Raw genomic sequence first — 20,483 nt, 5'->3', positions numbered from 1 at the left:
TTCAATTGCCTTAATTGATATTTTTTTAAATTTATTTTGTTTTTTGTTTTTAAATATTTCTTAAATATTCTCAAGCACTTTGAATACAGTTTAAGGAGGCTTACGAAATAAATTTGATTTCATATTTAAATTGTGTGTTACGTTTTCAACGGAATCTCAATATTGCAAGGAAGATATTTGGCTGCGTTTACGTCGTCTCTTCTCTTTGTATTAATAGCATAAATAACTCTATAAACATTAAATGGTAGCTAAGTGGGGCATACATACATAGGCTGCTGCTGATACATACTTATATTTTTAAGTTCAACCAAAAAGAGTAACAAATAAAAAAGAAATCATAATTTTGTGTGTGTTGTTTTTGGTGTTTGTTTCGTTTTATTTTCGTTTCAGGGTATCTTAGCTAATAAATTCTGCTAGGAAATAATAAAACTAAAGTTCTTTAATGTATAAAATATCGAGATTTAAAGTTGATACGTTAAGTTTATACAAATTCTAGAAATCGTACAATCTTACGTGTCTATGAAATGAATTGACTATCAAATGATGATTTAAACAAGGTACGAGAGGCCCCAGCTGGCTGGCTGGGGGGGGTGGGAAGAAGCGCAGTAGATTGGCAAGGCCCGAAAGTCGGTCAATGAGTGTCAATGAGGATATGTTGGATATTTTTGTCCTGTGAACTTGTTGGTCCCTCCCCTCCCTTTCCCACCAGCTGAAACCTATTAAATTCACATAGAAAACTATAATTTATGTCTAGGCTAAAACAATTTTCTCTTTCTCTGATGCTAACAAAAAAAGATAATGTACATTGGATACTTAATGAAATAATTTAATTGTAAATTGATTTTTGCATCAGTGTTGGGGCACCCCCGAAATAACAACAAATTGTACAGCATTTTGGGAACGAATATATCCACGAAATTGGTTTTGTTTGTTTTTTGCACATGAATCCCTAGTAAATGATTTGCCCTGACCTGGACCCTGACCGCCCACATCTAACTGTTATACAGCGGTACTGTGCTGTAGAACAGTTTTGTAGCATACAGGGGGAGGGAGGTGTTTAGAGGTATGTATGAGTTATAAGATGATTTCGGTCGAGCTCCGCTGCAGGGGATCGCACTGGAAGGCATCTGTGACCGGCACTGGAGAGTACTTGCGCTTGGAGGAGCCACCGCCCGCCGAAATGGTGGTGTAGGTGGTCGTGCTGCACCCATTGCTGCCACAAATGCTGGTCACCAGTCCCGATGCGGATCCCTGTCCCGATCCGGAATACTTTGACTGAATTGTAATGATGCTGGGCGTCAGCGTGGCTGTGGAGCTGTCATTGCTGCCAGGGGCTATGGCTATCGCTGCCAGTGGCAGCTGCTTCCCCTGGACAGTGGCTGTGGGCGGCTTCCTTCGAACGGGCGTCTCCTGCAGCACGGCGGACTTGCGTATCGTCTGCTGTAGCAACGCATTCACATCGATGGCTGGCCAGGCGACCAGCGAAACACTTCGTCATAAATGGCTGTCCAGCGGCGAGGAGCTGCGTTTCTGGCGGCCTCGACTATGCTTTCGCGAGTGCTTGCACCCTGACGGCGGTGGCGGTGGCTGCAGCTGCGGCTGCGGCTGCGGCTCTGGTGACTCCTGCTGCACCTTCTCGTCCGCCTCCTTGGACAGACTTTGGAGTGGACCCGCATTGGAGGAAAGGGAGAAGTATTCGGCCGACTGGCTGAGCGAGGAGGCATCCGCATCTGTCTGTGTACCGGGCGCACCATCACTGCGCATCGTGTGCTCGGCCAGATCCAGCAGGGAGGATCTTTGCGTGCTCAGCGGCGTTAGGGTGCTGCTGTGCGGCTCCTCGCCATCGTGGGTGGGAGTGCTCATAATGGTGTGATCCGCAGCCGTGCAGAAGCTCTCCCTCTGGCCAGTGGTCTCGTCATCGTCGTCATCATCATCGTCATCGCCGGCATAGACCTCCTCCTCCTCCTGGGAGCAGGAGCCGCAGCAGCAGCTGGTAGTGTGGCAAGAGCAGAAGCTGCAACGCCTGCTTGCGACTACCTGCGACTGCTGGTTGCACTGATGGCACTCCACGGCGACGGTCAGCTCGTGGGCATTCATATCGTCCTCAAGACTGCTGCAGGAGCTCGACTGTCCGCGATTGCAGCTACAGCTGGAGCAGCTGCTGCAGCAATCCGCTCCAGCGTCGGGAATAAAGCGTTTCCTCTTGATTCGCACACACTCGTTGCGGGCGGGCGCCGAAACAGCAGCCGCTCTGGTGGTGCTGCTGGAGCTGGCCGTGTTTACTGCTGGCTGCATCGGTGCCTCATCTTCGGGCAGCTGCTCTTGACCTATCCTAACATCATCATCATCGTCGTCATCGTCGTCGTCATCATTCTCATCGTGGGAGAGTTCATCGGTCTCGATGGTGGTATTGGAGTTCAGAGACCCTCGACGACGGCGCGTCTGCTCTCGCAGCGGAGCCATTATAATGGGAATCACACCCTCGCTGGCTACCTTGTAGGGGAAATTAGAGGTGGCTGTGCTGCTGTTGTTCTCCTCCTCATCCTCATCGCCTTCGGTCATGGTGGCGGCATCAATCTCAATGGCAATTTCCTGATGATGCAACACCTCCTCGCTGGAGTCCAGGGAAGACTTGTTATTGTGTGGAAGCTTGGATTGATTCCCTAAGCGCGGACTGTGCTTACTGGCGGACTGTCGATGATTCTGCAGCTGCTGCTGCTGCTGCTGGTTCTGCTGGTGCTGCTGATGATGGTGACGGTGTCGTGGCTGACGGAGCAGTGCCCGTCGCTTTGATGCGTGATTGTGATGATGATGCGAGTGATGATGTGGCTGACAATGATGGCTACGATGGCTGTGGCTGTGGCTATGGCTGTTGTGATGATGATGATTCCGGTGACGATGGCTGCTGCAGTGGCAGTGGTGATGGTGCGTGGTAATGACACAACAACAGCTGCCATCCAGCTGCCCGGCCTGCGCTGTGCTGGTGGTCGTTGCTTCGGCAGTGCCGGTCGTCTGTGTGGCATTGTGACGCTTCCTGGCCGCATGGCCGTGACGACAACAGCTGCTGTGCAGACTCGGCTCGTGGCCGCCAATCACACGGACATCCTTGCCGGCATTGGGTGAATGCACAATGACCACCTCCAGTGCGGCGGCCATGCTGCTTTCGTCCTTGCTCTTGCCACTGCCGCCGGGTCGTGGCAGCAGCTTGTTGTTGTTGTGGTGATATTGGAAGGCACGATTATCGTGACACTGGCCAAAGTCGAGCACCTTGAAGTGCTCGTCATCGGCCCGGGCGGTGAGTAGGTGATCGTCACCGCTGCTACTGAGGGTGACGGGCAGGGAGAGCTGATGCTCCTCCGATTGGGATATGTGCAGGTCGTGGTGCTGTGGTTGTTCTTCGGGGGCAAACTGCTAATCGCCGCGTCGCAAGTCGCGCGGCTTGGAATTGTTGCGATAGAACCAGACCTGTGACAATATGGCTATATCCAAGCTGACCTGCAAACGATACAAAACGACCAGAGTCCAATTATAAATGGAAGTAAGTTAAAAGAAACTTCGTTTAGGATTTACCTGCAGCATGCCACAGATCCAGAATTGCGATGGTGCTTTCCTAACAATAAAATAACCAGTCTTAAACATATCACCGAGCGTCCACATGATCACCATGTGTATGCTCATTCCATATGTTGATTTATTCTTAAAGTTGCGCAGAAATTGCGGCGCTCCTACACACAAAAATCACAACAAAAATTAGTAAAAGAATTGCGGCTAAGAGAGTCTGTCTGTGAACTTACCCAACATGGCCTCTGTAAAGACGGCCACAAAGCCCATGGACTCCATAAACCAGTGCACGGAGAGCATTACAAATGTAACGAGGGCGCCCACAGCCCACACGAACAGCATAAAGTCCAGATACGATTGAAAGTCTGTCCAGTTCCAAAAGAATTTCAAATCTAAATCTGTAATTGAAAGTTTAATTTAATTAAATAGATTTCATTTTATAGATTTATTTATTAAGATAGTCTCTAGATCAATTGAAATATTTTCTCTACAAAATACTGAAACTGTTATACCGCATTAAATTTGACGGGTTAAAAAACTGTATCAATAGAAATTTTACAAAAAAAAACACGAATTAAACAAATTTATGAAACTGTTATACCAGCTGTTATACGTCTTAAAATTCTACCCGAATGTTACAGAATATGTTTTAAGACTTAAGAAAACCTTTTATATGTTTGTTATACTGTTATACCAGCTGTTATACAGCACTTAACTGTGCCTAAAAGCCACAAACAACCCTTTGATGGCTCTAAAGAACCGAAACACACACAACTCAAAACAGTTATATGTTTTTCCTTTTATACAGATTGATTTTAGATGGAAAAGGTCATGACCCAACCAGTAGTTAACAGCTCTATAAATCACTCAATGTCAAACGATGGCCAGCTGCGTTGCGTTGCGTTTGCGCTGCGCGGATGGTAACAATTACAGTTGGAAATCAATTTTCATTATCTTGGCTTGCTTTTAGGCGCTGGCACAATCAACGACAGCGTAGAACAGAAACGGAACGGAACGGAATGTACAAAACATACAACAAAGGAAGAGAAGAAGCCCAAGGCGTGCCAATATAATTAGCTCGAGTCTATAGATGCATGTAAGGGTGTGGTGTGTGGTGTGTGGGTGTGTGGGTGGATGGGTGTGTGTGGGTTTGTCCATTGATCAATTTACCCCCAGACCTCCAACAGTGCTTCCCTTTAACCCAGTTTTCTTGTGCTTATTTTTCATTTACAGATAAGAAGCAAAAAGTAATGAAGGAGAGAAAACGTAAAGTAAAAAGGCGCATAAAGATAAATTATGATAAAAATAGACACAAGGTTGGGCTTTCTCTGCAGTGTTTCTTCCTTTAGTGGTAATGGAAAAGGCATTTGCAACGCAGCCCCTGCCCAGATACTGCTCTGTGCCCCCCGGCATGATGGGACATCATCATTTAAGACAGCCGGAAATTGCCGTCAATTGTGTGAAAAACTTTTCAATCGCTGCTGCAGTTGACTCACCGTTGAAATAATGCCTGGAACGGGCTCGCTTGAGGCCGCCACCCGCACTGGTCGATGCACTGACGCTGGCATCCGCATCTGTCATCACTTTGGGCAAATGCAGTTCATCACCTGCAAAGGGGGAGGAGAGGGGATGGGGTAAAGGTTATTGCTTGGTTTTTCAATCTATGGACTGGAGGGACGGTACCCACCTCGCAGTGCATGCTCCCGGTTATTGGCACCGACTCGCTTCACCTTCACGCACAGATGGATCATTAGGAACATGGTGACATTCATGACAACGCTCTGCACCAGCAATGGAATCTCGTAGCGGCTGGAGAACCTGTAAAATAAAAATGCCAAAGGTTAATATGGTATGGCAATATAATTAAAATTGATTGCACATTAATGCATGATTGGTTGCTGGGGGGTTGCTGCTAGATTGCAACTGGAGATTGCATCTGTGGGGAGTTCAGGTTACACAAGACTTCATTGCGGGAGTCTTTTGAATAGTTTTAGGTATTCAAAGTCCTATTTTTAGCCTCTTAAAGCTCACATCCTCATTTGCAAAAACCTTTCTAGAGGTTCGACAACATTTGTCTAAGCGAAGTAAAAGATGTCCCTGCTTCCAACTGCTCCAGCTGTATTCTGTGCAAAGCCTTGTAGAAAAAAATAAAAAAAAAACCAAATACATGTCGTGTGCATGACGTCTGCTGTTCGATTCAAGTCTCGCTGCTTACGGTTTTTGCTGTTGTTAGACTCTGTCATGCCCTAAGTGCTAATTGACAGGTGCTTTAGGTGGGGAGGCATGGGGGCCAGGCCCAGCCGACCCAACAAGTGATTGATGTACCCTGAAACCAGAGCAACATAATCTACTCATGAACGAAATCGATTACAAGCTCTAAGCGAACATTAAAGTGTAGCTATATTTAACTCAGCAGAGTGGGGATTGGGGGGGGATTCCAAGGCATTTGTGTCAAGCGAGCCTGTCATAAATCGGACAGATGGCAAGCGGTCACAAAAAGGGTCCAGAGTTCGGACATAAGTGAGCCACGGCCAACCATTCTGCAACAACAAAAAAAAAAAAAACGTAGCACGTGTTGAGCATTTGGCAACGGACCAAACAAAAGCCAAACGAACACAACACAAACAAAGCCTACAGATTTGTTGGGATTTGTTTGGTTGTTGTTTGGTTGGGAAGCGTCGTTTATTGTAGGGTCCCGTGAATGACCAGAGAGAAAAAGTTATTAAAAGTAAATGCGACAATTTGTTGGATTTGTGTGCGGGGGGGTTATACGCGTTTATTGTGTTATATGGACTGAAAGCAGCCAGCCACAGCTGTCACTGTCACTGGCAATCGCATTCACCAGATAGCATACATTTCCGCGTTGCTTCCGATTGCCAGATAGCGAAAGCAAATGAAAAGGACGGACGGACAGCCCTCCATGGGGGGCGGGGGGTTCGCTCATGTTTACGCCTTTGGCATTTCGCTTGGCATGGAAATTGAATTACAAGCTGTGCCACAGACAAAGCCATTCCCCCACACATTCCATGACGCTACAACTGAATCATCATCATCATCATCATCAAAAGCACAAAATGTCTTTAAATGACATGCAAAATGATTAAATTGGCTTCACAATTGAATAAACATAAAAGCATAGCTAGAGTATCAGTAGATTAGAGCCATTTACACGCATCAGTTCTGAGTAAGGTTTATGGGATATACGCGCATATTTCCTGGCTTTCCATTCGATTAAATAAGTTATACTGCAAGCATAATCGATTTTAATCATCCTAAAAATGGTCTGACACCACAGTTAAAACAGTTTTATATGCTAATATTTATTGGTTTAATATTTATTTCTGGTTTTCAATAGATAGTCCGTCATGCCTCCACAGTTTTTAGCATTTGTAGTGCCAGTTAGCAGCTAAAGTGTAGCTAAAAATGCAATACACAGCGTTAATAATGCAGAGCTAGCTTTTTTGAGAGTAAAAACTGATTTTGCAAAGACGTTTCGTGCACATATAACAGCTTGTGAATTATATTTGACGATAACAAGTTGTAATATTACAAAAAAAAAAGCTCAAGTAACTGAAAGCAAAACATTTAACAAAGCAAAAAAAAACTTCTAAATTCCTAACATAATTGTGGAAACATTTTTCAGCATGCCCTGCATTTTTCAGCACACTCTCTCTCTCTTTTTCCCCTCTTTTGCTCCATCATGTGAAAGTATGTATTTTGTTTTGTGTTTGTATGTATAATAACTGCAATTTGCTGCAATGTTAACATTCTCTGTGCATACATTTCAATTTGTACTCGGTCGTCGGTCGGCACTTGACTTTAGCTGCAGGACCATGGTCCAAAGCATACATCACCCACAAACCCCCCATTCGGTGCTCTCCATGAAGGGGGAGGGACATGTTTGGCTTTTGCCTTTTAAATGTGCGACCGACCCTGCGTTTCCGTACCTTCGCGCTTAACATTTTGCACGCTTCAACGTGTAAAATATGTCGTAAAAAATCGATAAAATTGTATACGTGCACGAGCTGCGAGCACCATAATGCAAACAATTTTCCCACCTACTTTACTCGTACTTTTTCCAGCGCCACCTGGCTGGCATTCAGGCTCAATTTCAATGGCAATTTGTTCAAATAGCAGCAACGATTTAACTAAATAGAAAATTTGCAGGGAGGGAGGGCTTTTCCCCCAAAATGTCACTTAAGCTTGATGAAAGTTTTATTGATAGAATTAGGCTCGGGGCACAACCAATTTGTTAACTGCTGCACACATTTGTTGGCTTTATTCCGAGTACACTCCCCTCCTGAGTGTGTGTGGGTGTGTGTCTCTGTAGACATAATTAAAATTTTGTGTCGCCTTCAATGCAATGTTTAACCAAGTGTGTGGGGGGTTTTTGTCTGAGGCAGAGAATGAATCGTGTATGGGGTAGAGTACAGGTTTCTCTTGGTTAGCACATGTGTGTTGTATGCCATTCTCAGGGTTAGGAGTAAGTCCGTGTGTTTACACCATGTTGTGCTAGCCAAGGTTAACACATTTTGCGCTCAACACAAATTTCATTTTGGATTTTAACTGCCGCGCCAGGGCTCGTAAGTACACTCTACTACTCGTACACCCTTGCTGTGGACACAAGACCCTCCTCATCGCTGTTTCACTCGCTCAAGTGCTCGTACGATAAGTCCCCTGTACTCAAGTCCTCTATGTTCCGCCTATTTCGGAACTACTCGGCACAGTGTCTACATACTACTATATATGATGTATGTCTGTTTGTAGTCCTCGCATGTGGATTGTGTGCATCGAGAATTGTGCAAACAAGTCGCCTCCTGATGAGCTGCCGGCTGTAAGTAACCGTCATAAAGGAAACACACAACCATAGCATAATTTTCCATTGCCCATTGAGGAGCCAACGACGGAATGAATGAATAAATGGACTGCTATGCCCCGCTACTGATGATGGGGCGGCCGGCTTTTTTGCCCCACCATAAACTGGGTCGATCTTGATGGATTTAGTTGTTCTCGCTGTTCGCTAAGCCGCTCGAGTGGCCTTCCACAGGATAAAACGATGACGAACTGGCGCACAGTTGGGGCTGACAATCGCCAATGAACTGTGAATCGAAACTGTGTTAAGTTTTAGCACGGATTTTGCTTAAATTAGCGCTTACTTTTGTAGCTACTGTTAGAAGCAACGTTGTGGGCACACTTTTAATCGATAATACAACTTGTTATACCATTCTGAATGTTATACCCATCTGTTATAAACATATTCGTTCTGCTCCAGACAAACAACAGTTCGCCAATCCTAAGTTATCTAAAATGTTATACACTGACATACATATTTATATAAGAGTGTAATAAATCGTAATCTTATCAAGGCAAATTAACTGTGATACGCAGCTAATGCTAAAGTAATATTGACACAGCTATACAAACTGTTATACAGAATACATATTTATAAATGAAACAAAATACTTCGTGATCTATACAGTTAACATATAAAGAGAAATTTAAAACTGTTATACAAGTATGCAACTGTTATACAGTCTGTTATACATTAAATATTTCAATACATTTATCTAAATGATTGTTGAATCTGCTTTAAAAAAACTGTTATACTACAAGAAAAAGAGCCACCTCAGCATAATAATAAAATCAACATTTTATTGCATCATTTGATTTGCTCAATGAAAATTAATACGACAAGAACGGTATCCATCCATACACACCCACATGGCGCTAAGTCCATTCCATAAAAACCACAACCAAAAAGCAAACAATAGATGTGCGACCCCCACAGCCCCCGCTATAAATGCGTGGCATCGCAACAACAGACCAACACCATGAATATGTGAGTGTGTGTGAGTGTCGTGTCTGTGGAGACACTTCAATCTAGTACGCCTCCACAAAAAGAGAACCCAAAAGCCAGAAGCGATAGCGGAAGAGAGCAAACAAAGTCATATAAGAGTAGCAAAAAGAGGAAAATTAAGGGGGGCCCACAATTGTGGCACAAATACACATAGAAGGGAAGACAATACAAATTTGCATATGAGCAGGAAATTCGTTACCAACTCGATGCTAGATATGAACGTGTAATATCGGAATATTTATGCCCATGCAGATGGAAGGAATTCGGAGAGTTCAGTAAGATTAAGTTGGTCGTTTCCTGATTTGAATTTCCGCTCTGTTCCTTTTCGTTTCGCCTAGCAGACCTACCGCAATGACATACAAAGTAGGTTGCAATTTTGGGTATTCCATTTTATTCCATTCTCTCTCTTCCAATTTCAAGTCATGCCTCCTCCTTTTAAAGGCTTGCCGAAATATGTACGTAGTATGTATGTATGTATGTATGTATGTTTGTATATTGTCTGGCAATGCCGTTAGGGCGGGCACAGCTGCTGTAGCACGCGGGAGGTACTCAAGCATGATAATGCGCTTTCAACTTTTTATTGAGAGTTTTTCTTACATTGGAGGAATTGTTGGAGATTGAACGCTTTTCAAAGCCAGGTTTTTGTGTGGTGAAAAGTAATCACAGCTGTGGGTATTGAGGTGAGGGACAAGCTGTTCACAGATTCACAGTACCTATTTAAAGTATTTAAAGAGCCAGTATTTGTTGGTTCATTTCATGAATTCTTTGAACATTTTTAAAGGATAGCATTAAAGCTGAGTAAATAGATGCAAGGTTACAGTGCTTTAGAAGGCGAAAATCAAGGCGTTCTACAATAAAACAAATATTTATATGTTCAGGTACATATATTTTCTGTTATACCTGTTACATGTGTACATTCAAACAAAATGTGGTACTTAACAAAAAAAAAAGTTGATAAAATATTTTTTTTTCTGTAAAAACTAGCAAACTAGGTTAAAACGTTTATACTCAGATCATTTGTATACGTTTTTTATAAAACCAAGCACACTACTTTAAAGCTGTTATACAAACTGGCATACCTACTGTTATACTGTTATACAAAATTCTGTTTAAAATTCTGTTTTTAAACATTCTCGTTGTCAAGTTATAACTTGGTACAACAGTTTGTCCAAGTATTTAAGTATTTATTTAACATCTCAATAGCATATGACAAAATACGTGACAAGTATTTGGACATTATTTTTATAAGAAATCGTTTTCCATTTCCCCCCCACACATAGGAGTATTATGAGCTCATCCAAATCTACAGCCTACAAAACTCTCTATTTAATTGAGCCAATTATCAGTTTCCGTTTGCCTCTGGTTGTCCCGAGCGACTGATGTGTGACCCTTGGGGTTATCTTCGACATTACACAGATACTTTTTCGAGCAGCCATTATACGCGAGTATTACTTGTGGACAAGCTCTCGTTCTGTGCCATAAGCCGATTGGCATTATCTCAATCGCCTTTCATTGGAAGCCAAGCTAAGTTTTTGCTTTTAATGCGACTGATAGCCAGGGTGCGGCGGTCGGTCGTTGGAGGTCAATTTGGGGAGCACTTCTTATCTCCCACTTCTCCCAGTAATCTCTCTTTCTCACTCTTTGAAGATTTTTGCGTAATTAAAAATGAAAAAGCAGTGGGAAAAGACGCAATGGAAACCTGCCTTCACGCCATATTTCGTGCTGTGTGTGTGGGACAATCCCCTAAAATTGTGTCACAGGTGTGGAAAGGACAGCCAACAAATTAAAATCGAGAGAGAGAGAGAGAGAGAAGAGAGATGGGGCAAAAAACACTCTGCCATTTTAATCTGCCCGCTTTTGTGTGGTTCTTTATGCCCGAGACATTGTCCTAATTGAATTTTAATGCCAAACCAAATCCAGGTACCTTGGGGTAACCCCTTTCGCCATTACACCCCGTGACCCGTTGTGGCATTGCTCTTGTGTTTACCGATGTGAAGGTCTTAACAAAATTTGTAATTTGCCAGCCATTGCAGTAAGCAAGAAACAGAAACAGAAACAACGAGACTAATCGAAAAGTCTAAACAGCGCAGAGCAAAGCAAATGCCGTCAATCCATCGACACTGGGTGGGCAGTGTTTACGGCCAGGTCAGGTCTGATGGTGAATGAACCAATCACTGTGGTTGGCTGGCTGGCTGGTCTAGCTCCACTGCCATGTGGCATGTGGTGGCTTCTTTGAATGCGAAATGTGTACATTGACGTTGACTGACGCAAATGTTTGCACGAAGACAACAGACAACAGACAAAGATTTCAATTTCTCAATTAGAATAGATTTTTGTCCCACAAAGTAGTGCCGGGGACCTGGACTGAAAGATTATCATCTTTGTGTTCGTCGGCGTCGGCAAACGTAGAGAATATTAAATTTCATCTCAGAGTGAGAGCTTTATTTAAGCATCTAGCAACAATGTTTAGCAAACAGAGCAAACTCATCGATTTTTGTGCTTGGTGCTGACCTCTTGTTTTTATAAATAAATCAGGCTTAGTTTTCCTATAGTTTATCGAATAGAAATGCAACACATTTTAGCAGTATAACAGTATTGTAGAACAGTATACCAGTATAAACGTGTGTAGAGCAGTATAACAGTTTTGAGAGCAGCATTAACTGTTTTAGAACAGCATAAATATTTTAGAAACAGTAAATCTCTATTTATTTTAATTTTCGAACAATCGAATTATATTGTTGTTGCAGAAAAACAAAACGATAGAATTATAACAGTTTGTAGAAGGGCATCAGGACTGCATTTGTCTAAATGGCATAATCTATGTGTTATGTAATCTCTGATTTTATCGATTTAAAATCGTTTTACTTCCAAACAAATGCTCTCTAAATCTAACAAAATGTACAACTAAAAATCATCCATAACAAAACTATAAATCTTTCCCTGTATAAATCTTCAATCGTATAAATCTTTCCCTGTTTAAATCTTCATTCGGATAAATCTTCAACTTTAAACTTAATTCATTTTGCAAGCATTTAAACAACATTCAAACCGCTTCATCGACAAAGTCAAGTGCAATGTCGTTAAACAAGGGATAAAATATACTAAATAAATAGCGAAAACCAGAACCCCCCATCATCGACTGGAACCGGTTCCTGAAATTTCTAAAAGGCTAATTTACATGCGATGCGAAAATAAGCAACAAAAACAACAACATCATCATCATCAGAGAGACCAAAACCCGTAAACATTTATGGGCCATACACACAAGGTCGGTTGGTGGTCTGTTGGTCAGCAAAATTTTCGAGAGGAATGAAAATAGCCTGTACCGCCGACAAAAAAAATACTTAATTGGAATAAGCCTCTCCATCTCATGCATATAAACATACATACACTCCCACCCACCCCAACAGCCTTGACCTTCAACCAAAAAGAATGACAAACAAAGTTGTTAGCTTTTGGAAATGGGGTTTGGGTTTCGCTTTGGTCGGTGCCGGTAAGTGTACATTTTAATAATAAATAAATCCCGAATGAAAGTAGGCCAGAGTTTATATAAATAATTGTGAATGAATGAAATCAGGGAATTTCAGATAAGATTGAAGCCCAAAACATAACGAAATTCATTCAAAGACATTCAAAGATATTCAATCATATCATATCGTATCATACAGGGGGGGTCTATTAAAACTCTATTATATTTGCAGGCCTGTCACTGTATTACGGAGGATTCGAGACTTTTTTGTTTGTTTTGATAAGTTTTTACGTAAATAAATTAATTGACTTTGGAGTAGACATCGTCTAAGCGATACTGACTTGCCCGACTTGTGGGTTATCTTTCCCCCCAGACATACACACACACACACCTCTCAATTGTTCTATGGGGGAACTGTACAGCCGATAAGAAGAAGCTCTTCCACAAACACAAACATCATAAAATGGAATGAGAATGTGGGGCGATATCAGCAACTAGATTGCTTGGGGAGATGTCATTACACTGATATGGAGACGGGGAGTGCAAAAGACCCTACAATCATCACAGTGATGTACTTATAGAGGTACATACCTTATCATTAGAGGAAATACATACGAGTATATGTACAAAAGAATACTCCATCCATTTCCAAACAATTAATGAACAACAATCATGTGTTTCCTTTACGAAATATTTAACAGATTTGATAAGCAGCTGAGTATTGAACGAAGTGTGTGCCAAAAAGTGCGTTGTGTAATGCTTTAGGAATACTTGAGGTAAAAATTCGTCAACTCTTACATATAGGACAGGCTCTCAAACATTCTCTTTGGCATCATTCGTTTGTGCCTGTCGAGTCGAGCATCATGTGGGAGCGATGGGAGGAATGATTAATTTTAAATGAATGTGAGTGAAAGACAGAGGCATGCTTCAGAATGTTTCACACATGAGAACATAAATTCAGTTGAAAGGAGTTGCTTAAGTGAAAAGTTCTGTAATGTTTCATTATTACTTTATTACTTATAGCTGATGCACTCCTTCCGTGACTTTCCATCGCTGGCTCTCTAATAACCCATTATTTTTCACCTAAAAACTTCCTAGCCTGTTTCATTTTAAAGATTTATCCTCCTTAAAAATACATCCCACAGATGCATTAAATGTCATAAATAAGGCAAAACTTTGATAATTATAACTTGTGAAAACTTCAGCGTTTCCCACAAAACTTGAAGACTCCAGAATCCCATTAGCGGAAGCCCGGGTTGCTACTTGGCTATTACGTTTCCTACGGATGATTGCTTCAACTTTTTGTAAGCCTGAAAATATTGGGTTCAATGAACCGCCGCCGCTTTAACCCAAAGTTCTCTTCTCTGGCCTGAGCCCTTCACTTTTTCCGCAAAAGCAAAAGCGAAATGTATACTCGAAATGAAGTTGTAAAATGAAAAGTTGGCAAAATACGAAAATATTTAATATGCCTGGCGCACAACATTTTGTAACAATTTACACTTAACGAGCAGTCGTACAATTATAATTACAGTCAACGGGTGAGTGCTTTAATTTTTGTGGATAATTTGTTAAGTGTGAAGTGCCAGTGCCAGTGCCAGTACAACTCTCTCCCTTGCACTGCTGACAAATTGTGTAAATATTTGAGCAAATGTTGCAATGTAAAGTTACAAATATAGAAATGACTGACAATCCAAACAGATATGCATACGAGTATGCCTATAAATCTAGTATATATATTTCATATTCGTATGTGTAAATTATAATTCAGTTTTCTGTATTGTCTCTGTCACGCCCCAATGGCCGGACCGACCGCCCGATCCAATGCGAATTGAGTCATCCGTTTTTTGGAAACCTTTTTGGAAATTTGATTCTGCTTGTGTTGAATGTTGAATTTATATACACTATATATAGTATATACGACCCTATATGAATGGGTCAGCATTTGTGATGGTGTGACCAAAACAACCAGAAACAACGCCCTTTTTTTGCGTTGTTTTATTATTAACTCTTAATGAAAATTCTGGGCATTTGGGTTATGTGACGAAAGGTGCAAAGATCTATAAAAATATGCAAATATAGCATAAGATATTCCTTGACGCCATTACCAACACTGATTCTACCCAATTATGCAACACTGATTCCAACCATTGATAAAACCTTCACTTCACTTTTCTTGTGAATAATTCAATCAAAGTTATGAGCAGAGTTATCTTCATTTATCACTTGAGACCTTCAGGCGAGACTACTCTTCCGTTCTCCGAAGCTTATCTGAAGAGTATGCAGGAATTCACTGACATACAAATATTCCCATATTCCCTCAATATAGCACTCCGGCACTCAAAATGATTAATAAGTGTTTGTAAGTATTCAGGCAATGAGCTCATCTAGCCACCCGTTGAAATACTAGATTCCGTAGAATTATTGATGGATAAAAAATATGGGTTGTAGCTACATTAATAAACACTCGTATCAACCACAGAAATGTTCAATGTTAAATATGCAAAAAAAAAAAACAAAAAAAAGGCAAAATCTACAACAAAAGCAGAAAGAAATGACAGACTTTGGGATGTGTCATACTCTTACGATTTTCTGAGAGTTACTTTGTTCCAATCTGTATCTTTGTCTGTACATGTATCTTATTTGTGTTAAGTAATAATAACTGTCGCCCCTGTAATAACCTCGTATTTATCATACAATTGCTTTATAATTTATACATATTATTTTGCACATTTATTAATTAATTGCAATTGCTATTCGAGGCGAATAGTCAGTAGTTCTGGCAATTTGTTGTGGCTGAAAATAGTTAAAGTGTTTCGTGTTTTGTTTGTATTTTCAATAAACTGCCAGTTAAATTTTAGCAGCTAGGGGCATAATCTATCTGTCTGTCTGTGTGGGTAGAAATAATGATAATTATTTCTTGTCAGTAAGAAAACAATAGGGAAAAATGTAGGAAATGCTTAATTGCTTAAAGCACTTCCCCCATATACTCATGCGAGCAGTAATATCAACGGGTGTATCTATTTTTTTATATACTATTATTCCAGCGAGGAAAGCGAACTTTAAAAAGTTACTTGGCCCCCCCACAATATCCATCGAATCCCCTCCACCCCATAGAAACTCAAAGTAATTCATGTCGCTCTGGGCGTCTAATGCAATCGCGTGACAAAAAAAAACCACCTCCCTTCAACGTATCCCACATAAACGTATATATATATATATCCCATATAGAAACGTCTCACTCTATATATATATGTATAGTGCATAAAAACGCTGTAAATGTAGGCTATATATCGAGTATGGAAATACCCTGTAATAAGAATTGATGAGCAGCAAATGTTAAAAAAATGAATTAAAAACCAAGCAAATACTCAAGAGGTACTCCAATAATTAGTTTTAAAGCTGTGGATTTTCCTTTACCTACAGTTCTACGCATACAACATGCCCGCTCAGCGATTACAGGGTACAAATATGTACACAATAAACGTACAACAAAACATTGTTCGCTGCGCCTTGGGGGGCTTTGGTGGCATTGGTGCGTTGCAGAATGTCGAACAGCTGATCCATTTAAAGTACTTGCTGGGGGCAACAGTTTTCTAGCTTAATAATTAATTTATTGATTGCCACAAGAGGCAGACAAATTGACGTCGTCGTCGTAGTCTACGACGATGGACACCAGTTGCTTGTACAATAAAATTTTTACTTTTCTTTTTAATAATTTATAGATTGTTGTGTCGTGAGTGACGTGAGGAAGTGGCCAGAGCAGGCCTTAGACAACTACGACTACTCATAATTGATGCGGTTTTCGCAAAGGGGAGGTAGAAACAGAAGCAGCAAACAGCAACAGAAATCACAAATCAGCTAAGCAAAAGTGGTTGACCCTGGTCGTAGTCGTAGGCGAAGGCCTTAAAAAACGTGAAAACGAGTGCAGCCGCCAAGCAATAGTATAACAAGATTTAATAAAAGTTTAAGAATATATAAAATTCAATCAAAATTAAATAATTATTCGTTCACCAAAAGAGCAGTTTTTACTGGTTTCAATGGGGACCAAAAGATGTTTGGTTCATTCGAGGGGCATTGCGAAATTTGGATGCTGTTTTGCACACTTATTCAAATTGAATTAAAAATTTCTGTTATGAATTTTGATTTATTTCTTGCTTTTGTGTACCCGAGCGATGAATCAACACTTAAGCCACATAAATATGTACATTGTTGGGGTATTTCCCTTTGGTGTTTTTTTTTAGAAAATTGAAAATATTTTCTGCAATCAGAGATGATTTGGGGTAAAGGTATAGCCTATAAGAAAATTTAATATAAATATTGATTATTCATGAAGCATAAAGATGAATGTTTCATTAATGAAACATTTATGATATAAGAAAAAAAAGGCTAAGGAGCTTCTGTAATTATATTTTTACCACTCTCTAAGGACCTTTGGATTAAGTCCACAAGGGCGAATTAAATGCCAATATATTAAATCTGAAATATTATAGATATATGTACGACCGTATTTGTACTAGTTACACATCCCATTACCATCTATTCTCTGGTATTTTTAGGTTCCATTCGAAAGTATTTAAAATCATAATTCGCCTTATCTAATGCCATTCGATTTGGCTATAAATATTTTGTGACGTTAGTAGATATTATATATCTCCAAATCACAAGATTTTTCCCTACTAAATAACACACCATTCGTAATCATTTCACCCACCCATCATGATCTCGCTGGTAAATGGACAAATAATTGTAATAAAAGCAAGCCAAAATGGAGCTAATCAATATGGTATTATGCGGGAGCGGACGTATAGTATAGCTCTCGAATGTTGTATCATATCGCAGACTCAATAAAGATAAATGGTGGGAGTCCAAAAGCCTTGGACAATGTGGAAGCAATCTAATGTGCCTATGAAATCGACCAGAAATCATGACACAGCCAGATATAGTAGGGGTTTGTGAGGAGCTCTGCTCTGGTTATAAAATGTCAGTTATGGAACAAAAACCATGAAGAGCATTCCAGACGATAAGCGAAGCGTTTTATATTGCTCCTGCCCGAGATAAGACGCCACAGATATGGGGGGGGATTAGTCATACAACCTTTTGGAATACAAACATGCAAATGTAGGTGCAAATGCAAGAGAGTTTAGTTGTACTGAACAAAAGGCTATGAAGAATACTTTTATAGGGAGGATGTGAGCAGATAAAAGTAGGTCTATTCTCAGCGAAATATGCTGTACCTGCACTAAGGGTAACTCAACTCTCCATTGAGATGTTTAATGAAAGATCCGTTGATGAATTTCGTTTAATTTACACTCACCAAAATAGTATTCTCAGAGAATTGGCTATCAGCAGGGCCAGGCAGACGTACAATGAGAAGCCCTCCGCGTCCTGTGTCTTCTTGATCTCTATGTACTGCGGAACATACGGTATAACGCCGCCAATGACCATCGCTGATGCGGCAGCCCAGCCCACCACATGACCGACCGTAAGGCCCATTTCATCGTTGATTATCCAATCCATTTTTTAATTGATTTTACTTAAAATGAAGTTGGATTTCTTTCTATTTTACTTAGAATTTAGTTGTTTTTTTTTGTGTGTTTTTGACGGATATGTTTTTCTCTTTTTTGTGGTCGAGTTGTTTGGTGTTATTTTATGTTGACTAGTGTTGGTTTTTATATTTGTTGCTTAAAAGCCGGCCTTTGGAAGTAGTCGTTTTCGTTTGTAGGGATGCTGTTGTACGCATTATAATGCTTGTCGGCAGGGGATCCTCGCAGGAAGAAAAGAGTCCACACTCTATCACACTAGCAGTGTCGGCAGGCAGAGAGGATCCTCGAAGGAGGGAAAGAGAGGAAGTCAGGAGGTCCTCGAAGAAGGGACAAACAGTGAAGAGATGGAGAGGCTGCAGCCTCCTATTGTTGTAGCTTTGCTGCTGCGGTGCTCTTCTGTTGTTTCTCTCAATTTCACTTTGATCTTCTGCTCTCACACACACACGAAGACGAACATGCACGCACACACATGAACTGTTTACAGGTAAACGAAGCACAGCTGTCTTTGCTTTCTTTCGACAGATATTTCTTGGCCCTCTCTCTGTCTCTCGCTCTCTGTGTGTCACTACTTTTTCTTTATATTTTTGCAGTTTTTGTTTTTCTTTTGCTTTCCGCGTTTTTGTATTGAATTTTCCCGAAACGAACGCCTCCGCACCGCACGCTACCTCTTACGAATTTTTTTGGTTTTAGTGAATTGTCAGCAATTTTCCTGCGCACACTTTTCACTAGACAGGAAAAACGGAAGGCCTAGCAGAAATCGCTCCATTTCCATGACATCTTTGAGCTATCGCATGCCCTATAACCCAGCAGATTTATGTTGCTTTCTCTTTCCCTTTCGCTTGATTGCATTTTCCAGGTTAATTTAATCAACTTAAATCTTGTTGTGGTTGCTGCGGCTGTGGTTTGGATCCGGAAAACTATTAAAAGTTATAGTTTTGCTGCACGGTCCACGTATAATTGTTGCCTTGTCGCATTTTCGCCTTTGCCACCTCCACCGGGCCACAACTGTTTCCGCTCGATTATATGTTTTCCTTTATTTCGCCTCTTTTCTGATTTTTCTGCATTTTCTTCTGTCAACCATCCGCGAACCGAACCGAGTCGCGAGCCGAATTTTTGTTTATTTGTCGGTCGGTCTTGCAATGGACTTATCGATAAAAAAAAACTAACTTAACCCCCTATATTTAAACATATGAACATCTTTTTTAAAGGTGATATGACATTAGACTTTGCTAATAGTGTTCTGACATTAGACTTAGACCAAATTTGGTGCGTAAGGGGGGTAGCAGGAGAGACAAAATGAAAAAATTATTGTTCATAGTCGTCTCTAAACACGTCTAATGGCTTTCAGTTGAATAACTGACACAAAATGATGTTTTCCAAGCCAGCAAAATTGTATCTTCTTACAAAAGAAAAATGACCAATATGACATCACCTGAAATGCGTAAAATATGTTCAAGTTTCATAATGCCCACTGGTCGACAAGGGGTTAATCGTTCACTGTCCATGATCGGAAATCATATTTCTTGATTTTGATATTCTGTTTAATATTGCCAGCTTGTTAGGACTTTCTTCATTGAACATATAATTTTATCCGATTGATGAATCAATTTTTCAAGGGATTGGTTAATTTGAAAGACTGCTTTTTATTGGATTGATTGCAAAATAAGGTTCAAGCCAAAAAGGTGAAATCATAAAGCATAAGTGTGTCCGGAGTGTGACGTCATCGTTACTGGTCATCACGGTAAAAGCTATGAGTATCGACATTTGTATGCCCTATTACCGTTACTTGATCCTAAAATTATTTTTTAAAGCTAACTTGAAAACTTTTTAATGAATTTTCTTAGATTGATATGTTTTTAACTATTCATGCATTTGATTTGATTTCTGTATCTTTATCTCGGTCTCGACACCTATTGTTGGCACCATTAACTACAAAGTTTAGTTGAGACTAATTGTTGCATTGATTAGAGTCTAAGATTTCAAACATTTCGTCAACTCTATCATATCCTTTTCCCCAAGGGTAGCATGTTGCTCATATCATGCCCATGTTGCG

At 40.8% G+C, this 20,483-nt stretch overlaps 1 protein-coding gene across 1 annotated transcript; it reads right to left on the bottom strand.

Moving 5' to 3' along the window:
- Positions 1 to 805: 805 nt before the first annotated feature.
- LOC111076091 lies at positions 806 to 19,568 on the bottom strand. Its single transcript, XM_022369717.2, is given in 6 exon segments — positions 806 to 3,495; positions 3,571 to 3,725; positions 3,795 to 3,959; positions 5,058 to 5,168; positions 5,249 to 5,379; positions 18,202 to 19,568. Coding segments are annotated over 6 exon segments (3,186 nt in total). The 5' UTR covers positions 18,405 to 19,568; the 3' UTR covers positions 806 to 1,074.
- Positions 19,569 to 20,483: the final 915 nt, after the last annotated feature.

The sequence above is a fragment of the Drosophila obscura genome, unplaced genomic scaffold, assembly GCF_018151105.1.
Source record: "Drosophila obscura isolate BZ-5 IFL unplaced genomic scaffold, ASM1815110v1 contig_200, whole genome shotgun sequence".
NCBI classification, from domain to species: domain Eukaryota; kingdom Metazoa; phylum Arthropoda; class Insecta; order Diptera; family Drosophilidae; genus Drosophila; species Drosophila obscura.
This window is presented reverse-complemented; position numbering and strand designations above follow the sequence as displayed.